This window comes from Puma concolor, chromosome A2, assembly GCF_028749965.1.
Source record: "Puma concolor isolate L17-30 chromosome A2, mPumCon1.1.hap2, whole genome shotgun sequence".
NCBI lineage: Eukaryota > Metazoa > Chordata > Mammalia > Carnivora > Felidae > Puma > Puma concolor.
Window position 1 is genome coordinate 130,578,345 of NC_141668.1, and position 22,323 is coordinate 130,600,667.

Sequence of the window (22,323 nt, forward strand, 5' to 3'; positions counted from 1 at the left end):
AATCTGAAACAGGCTCCAGGCTCTGAGCTGTCAGCACAGAGCCTGATGCGGGGCTCAAACTCCCTAACCATGAGATCATGACCTGAGCCGAAGTCTGACCCTCAACTGACTGAGCCACCAGGTGCCCCTAATTTGGGAAATCTTTCCTAAAAGCCGCTGCTGTTGGAAGTCACAGTGAAGCTGGGTTGAATCATTTTCTTCCTTGGAAGGGTTTTGATTTTTAAAACGTGACCCGAGGGGGCGCCTGGGTGGCTCAGTCAGTTAAGCGTCCGACTTCAGCCAGGTCACGATCTCGCGGTCCGTGAGTTCGAGCCCCGCGTCGGGCTCTGTGCTGACAGCTCAGAGTCTGGAGCCTGCTTCGGATTCTGTGTCTCCCTCTCTCTGACCCTCCCCCATTCATGCTCTGTCTCTCTCTGTCTCAAAAATAAATAAACGTTAAAAAAATAAGTAAATAAATAAAAATAAATAAAACGTGACCCGAGCATGAAGGCAAAGGCCGGGTTGGTCCGGTGCTTCCGAAGAACCCTTCCTCATGACTCCACCTTCTGGAAGAGCAACCCCCCAGGGTGTCCAGCCGGCTGTTGATGGTTGCGAGTGTGACCTGGGTTCACACACCATGGGGGGGGGGGGCTGGTTTTGTTTTCTTAAGCAAACTGCCTTTTCTGCAAAACGCATTTGTTAATACAGGTACTTGTTCTACCCTGGACGGAAGTATATTTTTCATCCAGGGACGTCCGTATGAGGGAGGGAAATATATTCTTTTGCAGCCTGTGCTAGAAGAATCAAAGTCCGGGTTGCCCCTTATTATAGTTTAAATGATCGATTCTAGCATGTTTTGATTAAATTACATATTCAATTATTTTTGTTTGAAATTAAAAGCTTGATTATATTACCGAATGCTATGTAATTTTACACGCGCTGTTCGCTTATTTAACAATGAGGCCCAGAGTGTGATTAACAATGTGGCTGCCAGTAGGAAGAAGCAAAATAATTATTTTTTCAATATACAAGTCCTCATCATGATGCAGAAATCAATATGCATCCGTGGAGGATTTGTTCTTGCCATGGATTATGGACTTCAGGGTGGCCTCCCCTCATTTCCCTGTGAATGTAAAACCTGGAGATTTTGGCTGGCCAGGCAGGTTTTTATTTCTCTCTCTCTTTTTTAAAGACTGATGTTTAACTACAACCACTGGGACCTAAATCACAGCATCCAGTGCCCAAATATGAATATTAATCAGACGCCAGGCCATGGAGCTCCTCTCTGAGTTTGACAGTTTAAAGGATCAGTTAGTTAATTACAAGATGACATGGCATGCCGGGTCCCAAGGCTCTGTCCTGCCTTCTGTCTCCTCTTTTCTTCCTTTTTGACAAGTTGGATTACATCATTACTTGTAGTTTCACTTGTTATCCCCACCATGAAATAAGAATATTTTAAGCTTTAATTATCTGTGGTTTCTTCCTCCTCTGTCTCAAAGACCAGGCTTCAATAGAATGGAAGGAAACATACAAGAAGCAGAGGTTCAAAAGCTCATGCACATCAGCCTAACGACCCCAACCACACCACATGCAACGTTATAGCGAGAAATCCAAGGTGCTTAATAGGCATTGTACACTGGTGGTGGTGGTCATGGTGATTTGTTTTAAATAGGAAGATAACTGTTTTGACTTTTGGGGCCACGTCACAATCTGCGTGTGTTCATCCTATGACTCATGGACCACCTGCGTGAAAAACCGGTGCCTGGGTCTGCTGAATGGTTGCCTCTTTGGGTAGGGCTTAGGAATCTGCATTTAACCCCACCATCTTACCCACTCAGGAAGGGGTGATTTGGGTGCACCCCAATGTCTAAGTAATTAAATGTTTTTTTGGGGGGGGGGTGGTTCTTGACATGTTAGTAGTGCTCTTTTGAGAAACTTCCTTTCTTGTAAAGTTTGCATGTGGCCGCTAGAGGAACCTAATTCCCAGGAGGGCAAACAAGGTTCAGATCTTTGTTCGGCTCTTCAAAATAAAGCTTTTTCTCAAGTCCTAAGTGGAATTAACTCTTTACCCTGTTTTCCCCGCACTACCTCTCCTGTATCTGTCATGGCACATGTGAAGTTGATGGTCCCATTTAGTCTGTGTGTCTGTGGGCCTTACAGACGCTGAGCTACTCACGAGAAGGAACTAGGGCTTGCTGTCCTCTCTGACAGGCATTAGTGATGAAGATTTAGGAAGAACAAGCCAAAATCTACCAATTACCGTGAATGCTGTGAGCCATCCACTCTACTGAGTAATTCAAAAAAGCTTTCTCCGTGGTCTTCCTGACAATTCTGTGTGATTCGGTGAGGACGTGGAGACTTAGGAAGAAAGCCACCAAGTCCCGGGGGTATGTGCTAAATTAGAGGCTGAGCCCCAGCACCTCGGCTCTGCAGAACCTCACACAGTAGGTGCTTATTTACAGATGATGAAAGGACTTTTTTAGATGCCAGAAGGCTGTTCGGATTCTCTGCTGACTCCTGGAAAGACAATAACATTTGAGTGTGTCTACATTCACTTGGAAGGCAGGAGAAGAAGGAAAAACCATCATGAGTCACTGGAGGGACTCACGGAGAGCAGGAATATGTACTATCAGGGGGACTCGGGAGGAATTCAGAAGGACAGAATGATCAACAATGTCAGACCTTACAGGGAAAGCCAGGCAGGTGGTGCTATTTAGGGGGAAAAAGAACATTAACATAATGGCCAGAGAGCTCTGCTCACATTCCAGTTCTGCCAGTAAGTGGCTGGGTGACGTTGGCCACAAGGCTCCCAATTTTTTGAGCTGCAACTTAATTATCTCTAAAGTTAGTGGAGGTAAAACTTGGACCATGGATCTCCGTGTCTTCCTTCTTAGATAGGTTCAATCGAGGCCTTACAAAAGGCTCTTGGTTGTGATATTTGACAGGTCCTTGTGACCATAGGTGGGATGGTTTTGGTAGAGTGTGTTTGCCTGTAGGAGGAAGGGACGGTGAGAGCAAACCAGATCACGTGGTGTTGTGGTAAGAAAGAACAACAGGTGGGGCGCCTGGGTGGCGCAATCGGTTAAGCGTCCGACTTCAACCAGGTCACGATCTCACGGTCTGTGAGTTCGAGCCCCGCGTCGGGCTCTGGGCTGATGGCTCAGAGCCTGGAGCCTGTTTCTGATTCTGTGTCTCCCTCTCTCTCTGCCCCTCCCCCGTTCATGCTCTGTCTCTCTCTGTCCCAAAAATAAATAAACGTTGAAAAAAAAAAAAATTAAAAAAAAAAAAAGAAAGAACAACAGGTACCTCCTTGTAGAATCCTCTGTCAAGAAGTGTCGCAGTGAACAGTAGGAGAAGGAATAGGGTGGGGGGTGGCGTATTTGAGAGTCTTCAGAGTGAGGAAATGTCTACAGCCTGGGGAGGAAAAAGATCGCAGGGGCTGGCATGGACAACACAATGGGAGGGATTGGAGCTGGGGAGATCCTCTCTGTGAGTGCCAAGAACCTGAGTTCAGAAGGAGAGAGGCCTCCCTTTTCCTTAGAAACTGGAGGAGTGGGACGATGGGAGGACGGTCAGGGCAAGGATGTGCCAAGTTTGTTCCTCTCCCAGTTCAGATAACTTTGGGGTGGAGGGGAGTTATTTTTTTAAGCTCTTTTATTTATTTTGAGACAGTGCAAGTAGGGAAGGGGCAGAGAGGACGGCAGAGAGTCTCAAGCATGCTCTGCGTTGTCACCGCAGAGCCCAACGTGGGGCTTGAACTCATGAACTACGAGATCATGACCTGAGTTGAGCACATGGGAGACACGGAAGGCACAAGTTAAGAGGACAAGACAAAACCGGTTGGCTTGCAGCATTACAGTCCAGTATTTCGTTCTTGTTCTTTAAAGTTTATTTGAGAGAGACAGTGAGAATAGGTGAGGGGCAGAGAAAGAAGGAGAGGGAGAATCCCAAGCCAGCTCTGTGCCGTCAGCATGGAGCCCAATGAGGGGTTCAATCCCATGAACCGTGAGATTGTGACCTGAGCCGAAATCAAGAGGCTGATGCTTCACCACCTAAGCCCCAGGCACCTCCAATTCGATATTTTAAAGAAGGAAAGGAGAAGAAACAGTGCTTCATTCTCCATCCTTCTGTGCACCCTGGTTAACTCTTCCCTCCAGGCAGGGAAATTTCATGTCACCAGAAGCATCCCGGTTTGCATGTTCTTCTCGAGCTTCCCGGGGATGTGTTGCTGTCTGCACCTGCCGTGCATACAGAGAGTACGTTCCTACAGAGTGTGTATCTACAGACAGCTAAATAGGACAGTGAGTACTTTGTAAATACATATTTATTCTGTTTTGTAAATTCTTAGATTGTATCTTTGAGGATTTTTTCCAATTGAGGTACTAACAAATTATTTTATTTTATTTTTAATACTTATTTTTGAGAGAGAGAGGAGAGAGGGAGCCTGAGCAGGGGAGGGGCAGAGAGAGAGGGAGAACAGAGAGAGAGGGAGACACAGAATCGGAAGCAGGCTCCAGGCTCTGAGCTGTCAGCACAGAGCCCGATGTGGGGCTCGAACTGAGAAGCTGTGAGATCGTGACCTGAGCTGAAGTCAGCCGCTTAATCAATTGCGCCACCCAGGCGCCCCCTAACAGATTATTTTAAAAGTCCTTACAAGGTTGTACATACATTTGGCTACTCTGTTAGTCAGATGCTTTTCCCCTTTATAAATTTACTGGTCTGTACACTCACTCCCAAGGGGCAGAGAACTAACAGTCTCATGTTCAGTACAATTAATAGGTTAGCGTGTGTGCTGGGCAAGTGGGACTGTGGGACGGCTTGGTCAAGCAAAGCTTTGACAAACACCCTCCGTCTACATTACTGTGTATTTAATTCTTTTCCAGCGGTGAATTGCCTTGCCCCAAGGTAGGTCATGTCAGGGGGACCCAGAAAGGAGATGGGCAGAACTCAGTGTATTGGCGGGGACTCCTATCCAGGGGGAAGGTGTAAAGGGATAAGAAGGTGCCCTCAGTGCTCCTTTGTTCATCCCATAAAATAAAATGTGGTTTCGGAGCGCCCACTTACTGGCTTTCTCATTCATACTATCCTGCATACCTCTGCCCACCCGTGGACGGGTCACCTGAAAGATGTGGCGGTCCCAGGCATCCAAACATTTGGACGCACATTAACGGTCTCTACACCTTTGTATGTCTCCGATATTACGGTTTCGCTTCAGCAAGCCCACTAATATCAGATATATCCTATCAGAGGCTATTTTAAATCACTTCAATTTTCTGTGCCCTTGGGCTCTGCCCATAAGACCGGAATCGAAAGCATAGGAGTGTGGCCTGTGATCTAGTGTTTTACTCCCCCCACCCCCCATTTATATTAGAGGGAACTTTATTAGCTTTTGGACACACATATATCAGTTTTAAAGATTAAGTACAATGTCAATAGTTTTTACCCAGTTCTCAGGCATGTCAAGTTGCTGTATTTTCCCAGAGAATGTTAAAAAATTAGTACTGCCATTTGTGAGAGCATTTTTCTCTCAAAACAAGCCATTGGTCATAATATTGTTTGCCTACTTCTTCTCTGAAGTGCTGTTTTATATCAAAAGTAAATCCAGGATAGAAGCTTGACAAGTAGCGTCAGACTTGATAACACATGAACCTTAGTGGTACAATTGACTGCTGAAGCCTCACTTTGCCACGTTGGCTTTTTTTTCCCCCGTCAAATAACTCTCTTCTTCTCAACTACTTGTTTATCTTTTGAGTGATTTTAAAATAAAGAATTAGCTCCCTGTTAGTGCCCAAGCCCTCCATCCAGCTCGCGCCTTTCCTGTACCGCAAATTCCTTCAGACATGAACAGCGCAGGAACCTCTGGCTCAGTTGCGAGCTGTCGGAGAAAAACAGTCTACGGCAGGGGTTGGTCCTAAATCCTAGAGGCTGGCCCACGTTCAAACGCAGAAGCTGCATTTCCCTGACCCGCTTTTGGAAGTAGTTCAACCTGGCGTCCACCAAGAAAAGTACCGAATAGTTTGCCCAATAAGACACCCAGTTCGGAATAAGGGTCTGGGCCCTTTCTCACCGTCCCTGCCTCTACCCTGTGTCACCCTCTGGCCATTTTATACTTTCCCCCTATTCCCACCAGCATATACACCAGTCCCAGACCGCTTCCTCAGACGGGGCTTCTGTCCCACCTTTTATGTGTCCTCAAGACCATCATTCCCCTGGACTTCCCACCATGGCCCGTACATCCTGCATCATCTCCACCTAGCAGGCTCTCTCCCGTGCTGTTCCGCACACACCACACCACCCGGGTTATTTCCCTTGTCCAGATTCCCTCCATCTTGCACTACCAGCTCAGACCCTGCCTCCTCCGCAGAGGCTGTCTTAATTACAGCAGAGCCAGCAGCATGGCCCCGAGGAGCTTTGTTATAATTATCTCATGGGGGCCATTAGGAGCAATGGTCTTGTTCTCCTCAACCTCGGCTCAGAGTTTCCCTTCCCCCTTAATAGTTCAGTCCTGTCTTCCAGAGGAGGGTGTCAGCTCTTTGAATATAAAGACAAGGTTTCACAGTTTTTCTCTGTTCCCTCAGTAGGTACAATGTGCAGTTCAGATGTTTGGTAAATACCTGCTTATTGATGAATCACTGTAATGAAGCTATTTATGAGTCATAAAACACTGTGGGGTTTCTGTCTTTAGGAACTTGCAGCTTTCCCCTTAGAAGGAAGAAGCTGGTTGGAGTCACCATTCCATTGCGAACACTTAGCATGATGTTTGTTGGCTTAAATGGTTAGGAAGACAGAAAGACGTGCCCCCAAGAAACTAGCAAACAGCAGATTGCAGCAAAGCTGTAGCCCAGCACCTAGGGTCTAGAATTCTAGGCGAATTCACGTAGGTGAATTCTGTTGGGTGAAATTGGGGTTGGCTTTAATGTGAATGGGATTTAAAAGTTCGGAATTCAAATTTCAGGAAGCAGAGTATGCAGAGGGTGTTCTAGGTAGAGCTAACAGGCTCAATAAAAGGACAGTAGGGTTGGAAGAATTGGGGGTGTCGTCATAAAACAGACCCAAGCATAGGAGGGACAGTGGGAGACAGAGAAGACTGGCAAAACAGGCATGGGAAACGTCATGGTGTGGCTGAAATTCAGTGCCAAGTGGATGTTCATTCCAAAAACATGTTAAACATGGCGGGATAGAAGATCTCGTGTGGTACGGGAATGAGCCCCTTTTCTGGTTTTAAATTCCTGATTATTTTTGTGGTAATTTTTATACACAGTAGATGAAAATGGTTTCCCGTGTACCATAGATATCAATTTGTTTTCAAAAATACTTTATTTAAATAAAACCAAGGGAGTAGCTTTAAAAAATTTTTTTTTTTTTTACATTTCATTTGCTTTTGATAGGGAGAGAGAGAGAGAGAGAGCATGCGTGCGCGTGCACACGCACAGGTGGGGGAGGGGCAGAGAGAGTCAGAGACACAGAATCCAAAGCAGGCTCCCGGCTCTGAGCTGTCAGCACAGAGCCTGACATGGGGCTCGAACTCAAAAACCGCAAGATCATGACCTGAGCCGAAGTCCAATGTTTAACCGACTGAGCCACCCAGGCGCCCCAACAAGGGAGTAGCTTTAAAGAAAAATACGAAGTACATTGTGTTGGGGACATCTATCAAAAATGGTGATTCCTCCATGGCTGGAAATTTGGAGTGGACTAGCGTAGAAATGGGAAGATTCCTCCCTCCGACCTGCCACCCCCCAGTGGGAAGGGGAGGTGAGGAAAAGTTACCCAGGCCAAGGTCGACCTACTGGGATTGTCGATGTTTGATACCTGGGCGCCATCCTTGAACTTAGAGCTGCGATAGTCCCGGGGTAGCCACAGGTCAGACGCAGGGTGGCTCTTCTGTGAGGGCGGGGGTTTTATGTTTCTCGTTCATCCCTACACAGTGTCTGGCTCAGAGCAGGCAATTAGTACGAAGGTGTGAATCACTGGTGGTAGGTATGAAGCGAGGCTTTTATTTCCACCTGTAGCACAGAGTCTGGCCGCTGCTTTCCTCGTAGCAGCCCGGCCAGAGCTGGTGAACTGGGAGCAGCCTGGTTCCCACGCCCCCTCCCGGGTGAGCTCACGACACCAGCACACCCGAGTCGGGGCGCGCTGCCTCCTCCCTGCGGGCGGAGGAGCCCAGCCTGCAGTCTCCACCCGCGGTCTCACGCCCACCCGCTTATGCTTTCTATCTTACCGTATTGCCACGGCCACTTAAACCGGCCAGTGAGGAGGCCCACGAGGGAAGTGGGGACCACAGAGCACCCCCCCATCTCAAGGGGACACACGTTTGCCACCCGTGTATTGGATTTGGGGGGTTTATCTAAAGTTGACAAAGGAACTACACATTTTAGGCGAAACTTCGGGATTTTGTTTTTTGCTTAGCACCTCACCCAAAACGTTGAAGATGTTGCATGGGTCCAGCCTACAGTCTGTGACCTGTAACATACTGAGGTGAAGTCCCCTCTCCTCCTCTGTCCCTCCAAGGTTTGGTCCCCTTCAGTTGTCCCTTTATGTACTTCTTTCCCAGCCTGTTATTCTAGTCATTTCTCTGAATCCACAGCAACGCAGTTGGTGCTCTTGTCGTGTGAGTTCCAAATCTCTCCCTCCTCCCTCTTGCCCAGTGTCCTTCATCCTGGCGGTGTGGTCCTGTCACTTGCTGTCTCTTCTCGGTCACCCACGTTCAGTCTCCACAAAGCTGAGCCTGGCTTACCCCATCAGGACTTTGAAGGATGTGCGTGTCCCCAACTTAATTCCCCCAGATCCTGTCCTGACGTCCTCTCCAGTCGTCTTCCCTGTGTTCACACACCTGTCTCTGTCACGTCTCCTTCTCTTCCATCTCCTGCCTATACTCCAGGCCTGGAATCCTCTTTCCTGCTGTCAGGAATCCCACATCCAGTGGTTGGAACAGACTTGAGTGGTTCGCAGCAGGCCTGAGACAACCCCCAGGGTCGCCGGGAGCTTGGTCACAGAGCTACAAAATTGTTCACGCCTCATGGTGTTCAGAATGTAGCCTTTGAGGAGTCTGTCACTTTTATGCGGGCGAAGAGGCTCCGGGAGGACCTGACACGTTTCCCAGGCCCTGGCCTCAGGAGGGACACCTGGGGTCAGGCTGCTGGGTGGTTGTAAACATCAAAAAGGAAACTAATACCCAGCACGAGACAGAGACACATCGCCATTGCAGCAAAAGGCAGGCCAGTTATACTTACAGATTTTGGGTGTCGGTCAGCATCAGTGTGAATACGTTGTGTGACTTAGAGTTTTTTCTGCAGCTCCTCCTACTTTTCCCTCCAGGGACCCGGCCTTTAGAGCCTCTTGGCCTGCACCAGTGTTCGTAACGAACACGGTAGGTTGTGTGAAACAAAGGGATGTGCAGCGGCTCACGGGCTTGGGGGTTACCCAGTCTGAATCTGGGTCTCGTCTCTGCCCTTACCTGCCGTGTGTGCGTGGGTCAGTCACCTTGCCTGCCTGCCTGCCCCTCAGTTTTCTCCTCATGATACGGGGAGAGGAGGGAGCAGTGCCTCATCGTGTTACAAAGACAAAATGAGCTCTTTGCTCAGACTGTGACAGTCTGGTGGGCAAATTTTGGTTCACAGGCCAAATCCAACCCTCAGCCTGTGTACACACGGCCTGCCGATGAGGAGTGTTTTCTACACTGTAAAATGGTTCCTACGTAGTGTCCTTGATTTCCTCTCTTGGCCCACAAAATGTAAAATACTTACTCTCTGGCCCTTTGTGGTAGAAGTTCCCCACCCCCTGCTCTAGAACATTCTGGAAGGGTTTGGGCTCCCCAGGTTTGTCACTTCCCTTTTGGCTTATGGTACACCCTGAGGCTGTGTTCACAGAAGTTTTACAGGCTTTCTAGAATAAGTGTGTGGAGGGAGGCCTCCATCGTCCTGATTTGGGAGGTGGGTGCCACACTGCAGGATGGGGAAACCCGAGGTCCCAGGAGGTTGTGAATGTCCTTCCTATACCCCACGAATTGTTCTTCTGGGCTGGACTAGGTTGACCCGTTACCCTCCCTTCCTCACCGGACTCCCTGAGCCACAGCCAAGGGTGTGTTCTCTCTTTTGTGTGAGGAACTCAGTCTGGAGAGGGTTTGGAGGGTCATAGAGATGACTCAGTCTGGAGTCCACCCTCCAGGAATCTCAGCTCTAGCTGGGGAAATGGAGGCACGCACTCACTTCCGGTAGCAAGCACCAGCGGGGACACAGTGTGCTGCGGGGCCTTCAAGGAACAAAAGCATCCACTGGGGTGTCCCCAAGGCTTCACGCCCGCCGGGAAACTTGAATTTTCTGTCGAAGTTGAGGCCTGTTGGAGCTCTTTTCCCCTGGCTACCTTCCACAAAAATACGCGTGTCCCAGCCTCCCTGTGACGGATCCGTGTTGCTCTGGTGGCTTGTCCAGTGGCATGTTTTGGGGTTCGGGAAGCAGCTCCCAGTGGCCGGGGCTCGTCTGCCCGCGTGGTGTTTGAACAGTGGCCGTGGGTGGGTGCAGCAGGTGGCCCTCGCCCTAGCCTCGTCGGCCCCTCCCAAGGCCTTGTGTGCGCCTTGGCTCCCGACTGCCTCGAGGGAAAATGGCAGAGCTGTCGGTGGCCGGCAGCCAGGGTGTTCCTTGGGTCCCCGGAGCCCAGCAGATGCCCTCCGGACAGCATCACCTCACTCCAAAGGGAGGACGTGCTCTGGTTTATAAAAATAGGAGCTGAGGTCCTGCGCAGATGTTCTGAGCTTAGAGAGCTTTTCAGAAACAAAATTGCACTTAGAGCTGCTGTTCCGTGTGGTTTCAGCTCCTGTGACATTCGTGCGTTTGTGTGTTCTAACCTCTTTGCGGCTGCTTTTTTTCTTCGCGCTGGTCATGTGATTCTCATCCATACTTGGCTTTCTCGCGGCTCTTACTCCTCGTTCAAGCACTAAGCGTGGTTCAGACAGGCTACTGAAACACCACCCCCAGCAAAGGAGAAGGTTAACGAAAAGACACAAAACTGTTTCCTCAGCCCGTGGTGGATTTGAATCTCTGGCCATGACTCGGTTTACCAGGCTCATAGGGACAACTTTGATCCCACAAAAGGTAGAATCTCAGTCCGTTTGGGCTGCTTAACAGAACAGTGTCGATCCTGTGGCTTATGAACAGCCGAAATGTATTGCTCACAGCTCTGGAGGCTGGAAGTTCAAGATCAGAGGGCAGCCCGTCTGGCTGAGGGCTTCCTTCACAGATGCCGTTGTATCATCCCCCTGCAGAAAGGACTGGAAGCTCTGTGGGGTCTCTTTTACAAGAATATTAACCCTGTTCATGAGCTCTCCCTTACCTCATCAACTAAGCACTTCCTGAGGACCCCACCTCCTAATGCCATCACCCTGGACATGAGGATTTCAACATTAATTGGCGGGCGACACAACATCCAGACCATAGCAGGCATAAAAGGCCAAGGTTTATGGCCTTGATCTTCTTGTGAGAGTTGGATTCTGTGCCCATTTTGGTCACTCCTGTGTTCTCAGAACTCAGGGAGGTGCCTCATACCTGAGGGGGTACTTAGTGAATATCAGATGCTGAATTAATTCATGAGATACGTATTGAGCCCCTGGGGTTGGGGGGAGGGGTGGGCATCCATAGCTGAATTAGGCCTGGTCTTCCCCAGTGAGGAAGAGAGATGTAAACACAGAAGGACCACACAGTGTGAAGCGTGCCCAAAGGAAGCCGCAAAAGTGCTAAGGGCCCCCGTTGCAGGGGTAGAGGGGGGCAGATTTAAGGGGCACACCGAAGGCTCTGGAGCTGGTGGTGCAAGCCGAGGGCCCACCATGTGCACAGACATGAGGTGCGAAGGACCCTAATGCAGGAAGTGCTGCTACACAGTAGACAGGGGAGGCCGGGCAGAGCAGAATGGGTGAGATCTGCGTGCTTGGGAGCTTGGTCTGTGCCTTGAGCGCGGTGGTTTATCAGCTTTGTGTGTGTGTGTGTGTGTGTGTGTGTGTGTGTGTGTGTGTGTAGCTGCATTGTACAGTAGGAATTGAAAGGAGAGTGAGATTCAAAGCAGGAAGAAACCAAGTTAATGAATTGTCACGATCCAGAAGAAAGCTGAAAAGAGCTTAAGGAAAGGCAGAGCCATCGGGCGGGTCTCTGAGAGAGTTGAGGGACGTGACATCAGCTCCAGAGCCCGCTGGTGCGGACCCCCAAAGAGACTCCGCTTCTCTCTTGAGAACTTGATGAACTTGGGTCCATCTTCCCACTTGGTTTTTGTCATTGCTCTTCCCAGAAGAATATTCCCTCTGAGTGAAACTCTGGTTTGAGGACACCTGTGTTCATCATACATCAGGAAAAACCAGGAAGGTCAAATGACAGGTATCGGACGTACAGGCACTGCAGTCTGTGTGCTGGAGGAATGTGCTTGAACGAGATAGTTGTTTCTACAGTCAAGTGAACGTAAGTTCTCGCGTCCATCTGCTGACTCTCACGGCATTCCTGATGACTTTAGGAAGTTCAGAGAATGTTTATACAAGCTATTCCCTCGGCACCCTCAGCCCTTACTGTATGTGCCTCTTCTGTCTGTGTCTCCATGGTCCTCGGTGACCCTTCTTTGCACTGTATTTTTCATCCCTGTGAAGGCAGGAGGAGGTGGCTGTCTGAGCGCACAGAGCACCTGAGGGTGCTGCGTGCACGGGTGAGCCTGTGAGGCGCTTTCCGATGATGGGATTACCGACTTGAAAAGGACATTCAGCATCTTTGTCAAACAATGTGCGTCTCTGTGTCGCCAACTAGTTTTTCGTTTTTACTGGGACAGCTGTTCTCTCAGAAACAGGTCTGTTGTAAAGAACTTCCTGTCGCTAAGATCTGTGCCTCTTGGATCCGCGATATGAAATGCCTTGGTTTGTATCACAGTACCGGTGAACCTCCTTTTACACCGTTGTGTTTCTTACTCCGTGAAAGCAACATGTTGCAAATGAAACTATTCTAGATGGTTGTACAAAGGAAGGGGCATAGCTACAGCAAATAATCGCTTTGGTAAGTCCTGTTTTAGGCATAATGGGTACAAGTGTTTTTCATTCTTGAATCCAAATACTATGTAATTGATCATAAGAGTGGAAAACCACCCATGAGTTGCATTTGAATTAGTATCCCTTCCGCTCTTCTGCCCGCCCCCAAGCATGATGCTCTTTTTTTTAATGTTTATTTATTTTTGGGAGCGGGGGTAGGGGTGGGGGAGGGTCAGTGGGCAGAGGATCTGAAGCAGGCTCTGCACTGACAGCAGAGAGCCAGATGTGGGGCTTGAACTCATAAACTGTGAGATCAGGACCTGAGCCAAAGTTGGGGGCTTAGCTGCCTGAGCCACGCAGGTGCCCCCAAGCGTGAGAGTCTTGGACTCCTAGCTCACAGATGTGTCTTTCTAGAGTGGCAATTCTCAATACTGTCACCTAGGAACTATTTCAGGAGGTCTGTGGGGTCAAAACTATGTTCATAAACATCAAGAGTTTGATAAACATCAAGATGTTATTTTTTTTCTTTTGCTCTCATTCTTTCCTGCATGTACAGTCCAGTAGAGTTTTCTAGAAGCCATCACACAGCAGAAATGACCGAATGCAGAAGCGAAAGACCAGCTGTATTCAATTAAGTTAGACATAGAGGGCTTTGTGAAAATGTAAAACAATGCCATTCTTCCCGCAAAATTCTTTTGGTTTTGGAAAATACAGTAATTTTTTCATAAAAATGTTAGTTATGTTAATACGTAATGGGTTTCTTAGTGCTATTTTAAATGAAGGAATCGGCATTTTTTTATTTCTGATCATTTCTAACATTGTGAACATCAGTAGGTGTAACCCAAATAAACAGCAGCCCTTCGATGTTCTCAATAATTTTTAAGAGTGTGAAGGCTTCCTAAGACCCAGAAGTTTGAGAAACATTTCTGAAGCACAGGGCAATATGTGATAAAATTCGCTTCTGAACAAGGTTGGAAAGTTTTGTAACAAAGACTAAAAGGGTTTGCGTCAGTTCCTTATCCATTGAGCTGGAGCCCATTTGTCTATTTTTCTGTGGACGTGCAGGAAAAAAGGTGCGTATAAGCTACTGTGACACACAACAGCTTACCACAAAAGGACCTAATGGTCCACAGCTTTGGGGGAGGAAAACCAAGCTCCCTGTTGACCTCTGTATAGGGTACTTCCGGTTCACCCTACAGGGCATGCGTTTGTGAGGCGTCCGTCTTCATGTGTTCTTTCAACCAAAGGACAGGTGTTGTCCCAGTGCCTGCACAGGGCTGAACCCTGGGGAGATGCAGACACAGTTGCCTGCCCTCACGAGGCCGATGTTCTTATCCAAGGACACAGCAACAAACAGCCTGAATGAACAGCGAGACTGAGGAAGTGAATGGGGTGATATAACAGTAATTTGGAGGATTGAGAAATAAATTCATGCCAGGTACCCCAACAAAGGCTTTCCTAACAAGGCTTCATTTGAGCCGAGATGGGGGTACTGAGTGGGTAGGAAGAAGAAGGGAGGGGCATTCTGGCGGAGGGAGCCCTGAGGAAGGACGTGGCTTGCTGGGAGTGAAGTGAGCACCAGTAGATGATAGAAACCGATGAACAAAGACCGGAGTTTACAGGGTATGGGAAGCCCTGTGAAGAATGTGACTCTAATCCGGGTTTGACTAGAAGTCGTAGCAGCGTTTTTAAGGAAAAAAAGTGATCGTGTTTCTGCTTTATAAAGACCGACCTGGCAGCCTTACGGTGGGTACCCCGTGGGTAGGCAAGAGAGGAAGCAGAAGGTGCATGGGGCGGGTCTTAGCATCGTCCAGGTGGAGTGGACGGTAAATGGAAGTGGAAGGAATTGAGATCTCACTTGGGTTACAAGAGAGCAGAACTACAGATGGAAGGCTCTGGGTGAGGGCAGTGGACAAGCATGACCTCTGGTTTTGGCTTGACAGCTTGTGTTTTCTTACATCGTTCCAACAAAACTCTGCAAGGTACTTCGTCGCCTAGCTCTTTAGAGATCAGGAAACCGAGCCCTCAGTAACTTGCTCATGGATCCAAACTGCCCTTCTCAACATCAGAGCAAGTCAGAGGTCACTGCCGCTGCCCAGCGCCATCTGTGGCTTCTTTTCCCTGGTGGCACGCCTCAGCTGTCGGCTCTAGCCACGATAGTGACACCAGGTGTGGGTCTGAGATGGAGGTTCCCTTCCTCCCCCTCCATCAAAAGCCGGGACTATTAGCTCATCTGTGACAAGTTGCCATGCCTCATCTTCTGGGTCCGAGAAATGGGACCAGATGTATCTGCTGGCCACCAGCCCAGGTGGGATTTTATTTACTGTTTTACTCACATCCCAGGTGTGTCTGGACTCCCAGAGAAAGGGAGCATTATTCTTCAGTCCCTGTGATGCATCTTGACAGGATGTGGGAGTCCTCCTGGGAGACAGTTCAACCTTTATAAGATGGAGGTGGGGTGAGGGTTTGGAAACAGTGGTGAGATTTTTAATCGTGAATGATTGGGGCTGAAAAAATATTACCTCTGCATTTCATTGAGGTGGTGGGGTAGTCATTTGAGAAAAGAAAGTTGTTGTTTGTAAAGCCGTCCAACTTAGTGGGTCAGAGGCTGGATGAAGGGAAACAAGAGGCAAGGTAGAGGAATCAGTTCTTAAATGCGGCCGGTCCTCACCTTCCATGTGTAATCGCAACTTCCTGCTTTCTAGACACACAGCACAGAGCAGAAGGGGGTTAAGTCTAGGCAGACACGGAATATCAGACACAGATCTGTAGTAGACAGGGACAGTTAGCTCAGTGGCATGAGCTCCGAGGAATCTGCCAGCGTCTGCATAGCTCAAGAGATGGCACGAAGCTGGCTGCTTCTCTTCCTTCCAGTGAGCTGGGCAGCCCTGTAACAAATAACTTTCTGCTTTGGGAACTGCAAATGCACTTTAGCAGTGATTATCTGCTTGCTCACCTTTAGGGCAGCCTGTCTCCTTACAACCCCCGGGTTACTTTGCATACACACATATATACCTTGCAATTTAAATTTTTATATTTTATTCATATGTGGCAGATTTTTCCTGCAACTTGGGAAAGCACTAAATATTATACGAATATTATTCAAAACATGTGCATTCCACAAAACTCGTTTATATGCCATCATTATCTGCAGCATTAAATACATTTTATATCATCAGAAATTTTATGATATATTTAAAAATGAATTTCTACTTAGCTTAAATGCGTTAGGGATTATCCTAAGAGACCTTGCTAAAAATGCAGTCATGTTTATTTGTAACTGCCAGAAAATGGCTTACAAAATTGTTAGTGTCTTTTATTATTCCCTACCACTGGAGCACTTGCTTGTTAATTAGAGAAATTTCAACTGTCATAGTTGGCAATTATAGCTTCTGTATCATTGTCTGTTATGAATAGTCAATGAGAGCTGATTAATATGCATGAGCAGCAGTCTATATAGCGTGTGCATTGGACCACAATCCAGCTGCCAGAGTCCCTCAGAGGAGGGAGTGGTGTGTGTGTATGTGTGTGTGTGTGTGCGTGCGTGCGTGTGTCTGTGTGTGTGTGTGCACGCTGCGAGGGAAGGAGGGGAAGCGTGGAAGGGGAGAGAGTTGTTTTCAGCCTTGGAGAGCAACGCCAATGTGAAGTGTTGCAGCCGCCTGATGCACCTGAGGCTCTCCGAGGATACCTTCATGCCTGCGCGCAGGACGCTGCTTTTCCCGGGTGCTGGCGCGTACTGAAGCCTTCCTTTGACGTTCCTCTAAACATGGGATGCAGTTTGTGCAGCCTGCAGAAGCAAGAGGAGCAGTACAAATTGCTCTATGAAGTTTGTCAGGTAACGCTTTGCCTTTTATTCCGGGGGCGTGGGCAGGCACTCACCTGGCAGACGGTAACTTCTGGGAAAGGAATTAGGGATTTGGGTGCATACTTGTATTCTGACCAAGACCGCCTTGCGGACTTTTCTCTGTATTCTCCGTTAAATCTCTTGGGTAATTTCCCTCCCAGGGGCACTTCCTTAGGTGCCTATATTTGAATATGTAAAGATGTTGACAGTCATAAAGTGTCTTTCCAGCAGTCCTGTCACAAAGCTCCTTTACAAGTGACTGCCCTCTGGAGTGTCAGCGAATGTCTTGGGAAGGGTCAAAGCGTGGTCACCCTTTGAACAAGTTGGAGAAGAGACGGGGATGATGATTAATGCCCGTGCCGTTTTGTCTCTGTTTACAAATAGTTAGAAGGCGTGCCTTTCAGCAGAGCACAGGCGTCTACCGCAGACTTGATTCTTTGAGCAACTTCTTGTCCTGGGACATGTGGTTCACATTTATGCTTCACTCTTGCCATTTCTGTACCTCGCTCTGTAAAAATGTTAAGAACTTCAAGAGCAGGTGGCTTGATCTTGGGTGCCATCATCCACAGCAGGTGACTTCTCGAAACTTCTGTATCATTAGTCACGTGAAATTTCAGTGGAGATGAAATAGGACATGTAAGGGATAACCCAGATAACTTACCTGACATTTGTGTGGAGTGTTTTATTTTTAGATATTCAAGTTTTATCCTGAACCTTGAGGTTTTCATAGTGTTGTTGGTAACCTGACTTGGCAGTTAAGTATTTTCCCCTTCAATCATTCTAAATCTGCCCAATTTTTCTTCATTGATATAAAAATTATAATCCTGTTAAAAAGGTTTTTTTTTAATTAGAATGCTAGAATAAGGTCTTTATGGTCAGAAAAAAAAGGTGCTTATTCCTTAATTTATCACACTGAGTCGCATATTAACATACTCTTTAAAGAGCCAGACAGTTTAAAAATAGAACTGGATTAGCCGGCAGTTGGGCACCATTTTTGCACAGGCCACCAGAGGGCGCTTAGCATTAAAAAGACACAGCGAAACAAGGCTGCTTCTGTGGACAATCTAATGATAGAATGACCCTGGGTAAAGAAAAGGTGTGTGTGTGTGTGTGTGTGTGTGTGTGTGTGTGTGTGTGTGTGTGTGTGTGTGTGTCTGTGTGTCTGTGTCTGTCTCTGTCTGTGTGTCTTCACTGAAGCATACAGAATGTCAAACCTTTGGGGGCTTGGTCATGCCCCCCACCCCCAACCACCCCTTATACAGAGGGCACACATCTTACAAAACCCAAGCATTTTAAATCAGTGTTGGTCATACACTTCTGACCTGCAACTTCACACCCAGCACACCGCTGGACTCTTCTGTCCTTTGAAAGCAGTCTGGGGGCACACTGGAAACCTGGGCAAAAGTGCCCTTGGCACTGGAGATCTGCCCTCCATCCCTTGTGTGATCACATGGTGATGTTGTAATCCACATTTTGCCAGGTTATCATGTGCGATGAGCACGAAGTCCCCAGTTCTCAGTGAGTCAGACGTTCAGAAGCAAACCACGCAGAACAGCAGAACCATCACCAGGGTGGTTATGGTGAAGACTTTCACTACTGTGTATATAATATAAGGCATAAAAATGGAGTCTTAATAACTTGCTGGGTATTTTTTTTCTTTTGGTCGTCATGCACAAAAATATTATTTAGGATCCATTGCTGTAGGTGTATTAATTACACTGGCCCCCTCCACAATGTGGTTACCCTGCCCTGTGTCCTGCAAATCTGTGTTCACTTGTGCTTTATTCACCTGTATTATTTGGGCTCTTTCCCCCTTGGCCCCCAAAAAGAAAGAGCCTGGATTCTGTTTGTTTGTTTTTACTAGGTGAATTTATGTGGAAATATTTCTGGCCAACGCATCATGCAGTAAATTGCTGATAAATGACTTCCATCTGGAATACACTTTGTCAGCAATTTAGGAAGCCATGCAGATTTATTTTCAGGAAACTCAAACTACTTTTCGGACCCATTACCCTTGTGCCAACTAAGTAAAATCCCCTTTCTCCTATTCTTTGCGAGTCCTGAACCATAGCATAAAGGAATTCACAAAACACTTGCAGGAATTAATAACTGCATTCCCCTTCTTATTATGCAAAGCCTTATTAAAAGCAGAGAAATTAAGGTTTCCATAAATTACAGTTCCAGAAGGTCCAGTGTGTCTGGCTTCAGTAAGCCCTCGTAACAGCAGCACAAAGAGGATCAAATATTCTGGGGCTCAGACTTGATCCTTTCCTCATCCAGAGATAATTCAAAGAGATGCTCTTCATTAGGGCCTTTGGCAAGCTGCCTACAATTTCTTTTTGGGGCTGCTGTGAGCTTAATGATGCAGAACAATGGCTTTGCCTCTTGTTGCACACATACCTTATTGTACCTTTAATCACATTAGAAAAACAACAGCAACACATGAAGTTGCCTGGTCGTTAAAGGGCACTGTGGAGAGCACACACGTATGAGTGATGCATGCCCTGCGTTACGGGATACGCCGAGATATTAGGGGATATCTGCAGTACTTCTGAGGACAGTACAAGACAAGTGTCCTGCCTGCCCTTTCTGTTGAGGTATAGCAGTCTTTGTGCTTTCCCGGTCACTGTAGAGTACCAGGGAGCGTCAAGACAGGGCCCGTGCCTATGGGACATTTTAAAGTTTCAGTTAGCAGTTGTTTCCTGCTCTGGAAAAGTACCCCATCTCGGACCACTCAGAAGCATGGCTGCTTCCAAGAAAAGGAGAGAAACAGGAAAGGAAGATGCTTTCAGGCTATCAAGGGGGGCATTCTTCTACTTGGATAGATTAACTGCCCAGAATATCTCATGTTCAGGGGGGTGATGGGGTAGGGAGCCTGGGAGCTCTAGAGCTGTGGCCAGAACCTGGCTAACACTGGCCACCTGGTTATGGGCAGAGGGTGTGCGAGCAGTGTCACCAGGGATGGAGACATCTGTGGCTCCGTTGGCATGGTGCCAGGGACCTCATCACTGGCCAGGCATGAGCCCTCCCCACAGCTGTGTCCTTTCAGGACAAGGGGAAGGCGGGTATAGAGAGATGCTTTGATGAGGGCTTTCAGATAGAGGCCAGGGGGAGCGGAAGGGGTTATCACGCCCATTCCCTCCACCTCTTCTAAGGTCTCAGATCAGCCAGAGACTCTGCAGAATAGTGATCTTTGCTCACTCGATTGGGCAGTAAGGAATTAATTCTGTTTGGGACTTAGGCTTCAAAGTAGAAATTGTAATAACTAATACATTCACTGAAGTCTCCATGGACATTTTCAAGACGGCAAGGGAAACATACTGATAAAATTGCAGCGATGTTCATTACAGCAACCACAGGATTATTTGCTGAGCACTTACTATGTACCAGCACTTTGCTAAGTGCTGACTGTGCGTTTCTCCATCAAATCCTCACAGCAGCACCAAGGGGTTGGGGATATTACTATCCCCGTTTCCAAGATAAACTGAGACACGAAGGAGACACAAATGGGGGTGGCTGCAATGTCTGTGCTGTGATTCCAAGGTCTGAATTCTTCTCTTATAGAAATCATTTTTATCCAAACCAGTGAAGAGATGACCTGTATTATACGGAAGGCTTAGCTTAGTTTTTAAAAATCATGCTCACCTTTGCGGAGCTCACACGGAGACCCTGCGTTCTCACTCAGGGCCAGCCATGTGCTGCTTGGCACCTCTCTCAGCCTGGGGACGCTTGGGTCTGTTCTCTTACAAATGAGAAGGCTTGAGACAGGGCCTCTGGTCCCTCATGCCAGGGGAGGGTGGTGGACACAGGCGAGAGCAGAGTTCCCATCACCTTCCCAGGCACTTTTAAGAATGGATCATTTAAGAAAGTTCACGTTCTTTTGCCTCTCAGGAGCAGCAACAAAACAATGGGAGTAATCCGTGCCTTTTATGCCATCTGAAGTTGTTGGTTTTGGGAGTCAGCCAGGCTGTGGTATGATAGAGTGTGGACAGAGTTAATGATGGTTAATTGGATGAACATAAACTCGACCTCCATATAGAAGTGCTGAACGTGGTTTAGCGTTCCTGCGAGTAAGAGTGTGTTTGCTTCAACAACCTATCAGTTCACGGAGCTTTATTATTAGAAGCAGCTTCACAAACTGATTTGGTATAGGCAAAGCAAGAGGAAAAAAAAAAAACCAAAAACCGTCTCTTCTTGCCCGAGTGACATGGCACCTATCTGTGGCTGAGAAAGTCACGTTTTTTCATGGTGGGCGTTTATCTGTCACTAGTACTTGTTTTCCCGTCGGTTAACAGTGGACCGTAAACCTCTTTAATGTAGATGAAGCAATGGGAAGGACAGGCCGAGGGTTAGGCCAGGGCCCGCTCCCCTCTTTCTACGTACCTCTTCTTGCTGTACAAAGCATTAGGTGACCAGAGAGGGGTTCTCTTGCTTTCCTCTTAGAACTGAGGCCAGTTGGCCACCACCCCAGCTTAGATGTTCTTCTGAGTGTTCCCATGAGCCCCGGCACACCGCTGTATCCCTGCACTGAACCTCTTTGAGGTCCTGTGCACCTCTGTATCCCTGCACTGAGCCTTCCCATGAGGCGAGCATATTCTGTTCCTCGTTTCAGTGTCATCTGTTAAATCGTCCTCTTCAGTTACACTGCGAAATCCTGGGAGGTCTAGTCACCACCTTTACCCTCAGCATGGGATTGGTTGAACACGATGGATTTTGTATGTGCTGGTAGGGCATCAGGAGCAAGACTGGAAACAAGGGTACTGGTCAGGAATCCCCGAACGAGCTGTTGGACGAGATGACTGTGATTTGGATCAAGAAGGTGCAGCTGGAGACCATGGGGGCTGCAAGACATTTACTTTTTATTCATTCTGCCAACACGTTTGCCCAGCCAGCCCCGTGCCCAGAACCGAGATTCCACTCCTTGCTCACTGGCTCCCCTCTGCCCCTAAGATAAAACTAACTCCTTAACTGTGGCCTGCAAGGGCCTGTGTGGTCTGGCCTCTTCTTACCTCTCCAGCAAGCTGCCTGCCGTGTGCCCATTGTGTGTCTGCTCTGGTCCTGGCGGGCTTCTTGTAGCCCCGAGAACCCACCTTATTCCTTCCCTGTAAGACCTTACAACTGGTTGTTCCCCTCCATCTGTAACATAGTTCACCAGTTCATCCTTGAGGACTCAGCTCGAACATTCCTCTCCCCAAAGACCTTCCTGACCTAAGAGGTTCCCCCACCTCCACCCATGATCTCTCTGTATACAGTTTATTTCCTTCCTAGCACTTAACACAATTTCACGTACCTGTTAACTTGTCTGTTGTCTCCAACCGCCCAGTCCCCAGGAAAATGTCAGCCCCATGAATGCGGGGACTTTGTCTGGTTCTATGTGACACCCCAGGTCCTGACATATAACCAGTAAACTATTCAGGATGTGTTTACCAAATTGGCTTCTGAATGAGGAATGTATCAAGTAGGTCCCACTTTGGTTTGGGAAGGCATTTAGCAGTGACAAATGAGTCGATGT

General features: G+C 47.9%; 1 protein-coding gene across 4 annotated transcripts in view; it reads left to right on the forward strand.

Moving 5' to 3' along the window:
• Positions 1-22,323, forward strand: part of PDZRN3 (PDZ domain containing ring finger 3) — a 242,153-nt gene that overhangs the window by 175,940 nt on the left and 43,890 nt on the right. Inside the window, exon 1 of one of the 4 annotated variants that reach the window (XM_025920857.2) lies at positions 16,468-16,802. The exons of the other annotated variants lie outside the window; for them this stretch is intronic. Coding sequence (XP_025776642.2) covers positions 16,734-16,802 — 69 coding nt within the window. The 5' untranslated portion in view covers positions 16,468-16,733. Of the gene's footprint in view, positions 1-16,467; positions 16,803-22,323 lie in introns of those variants that run through there. 4 annotated transcript variants of the gene reach the window in all.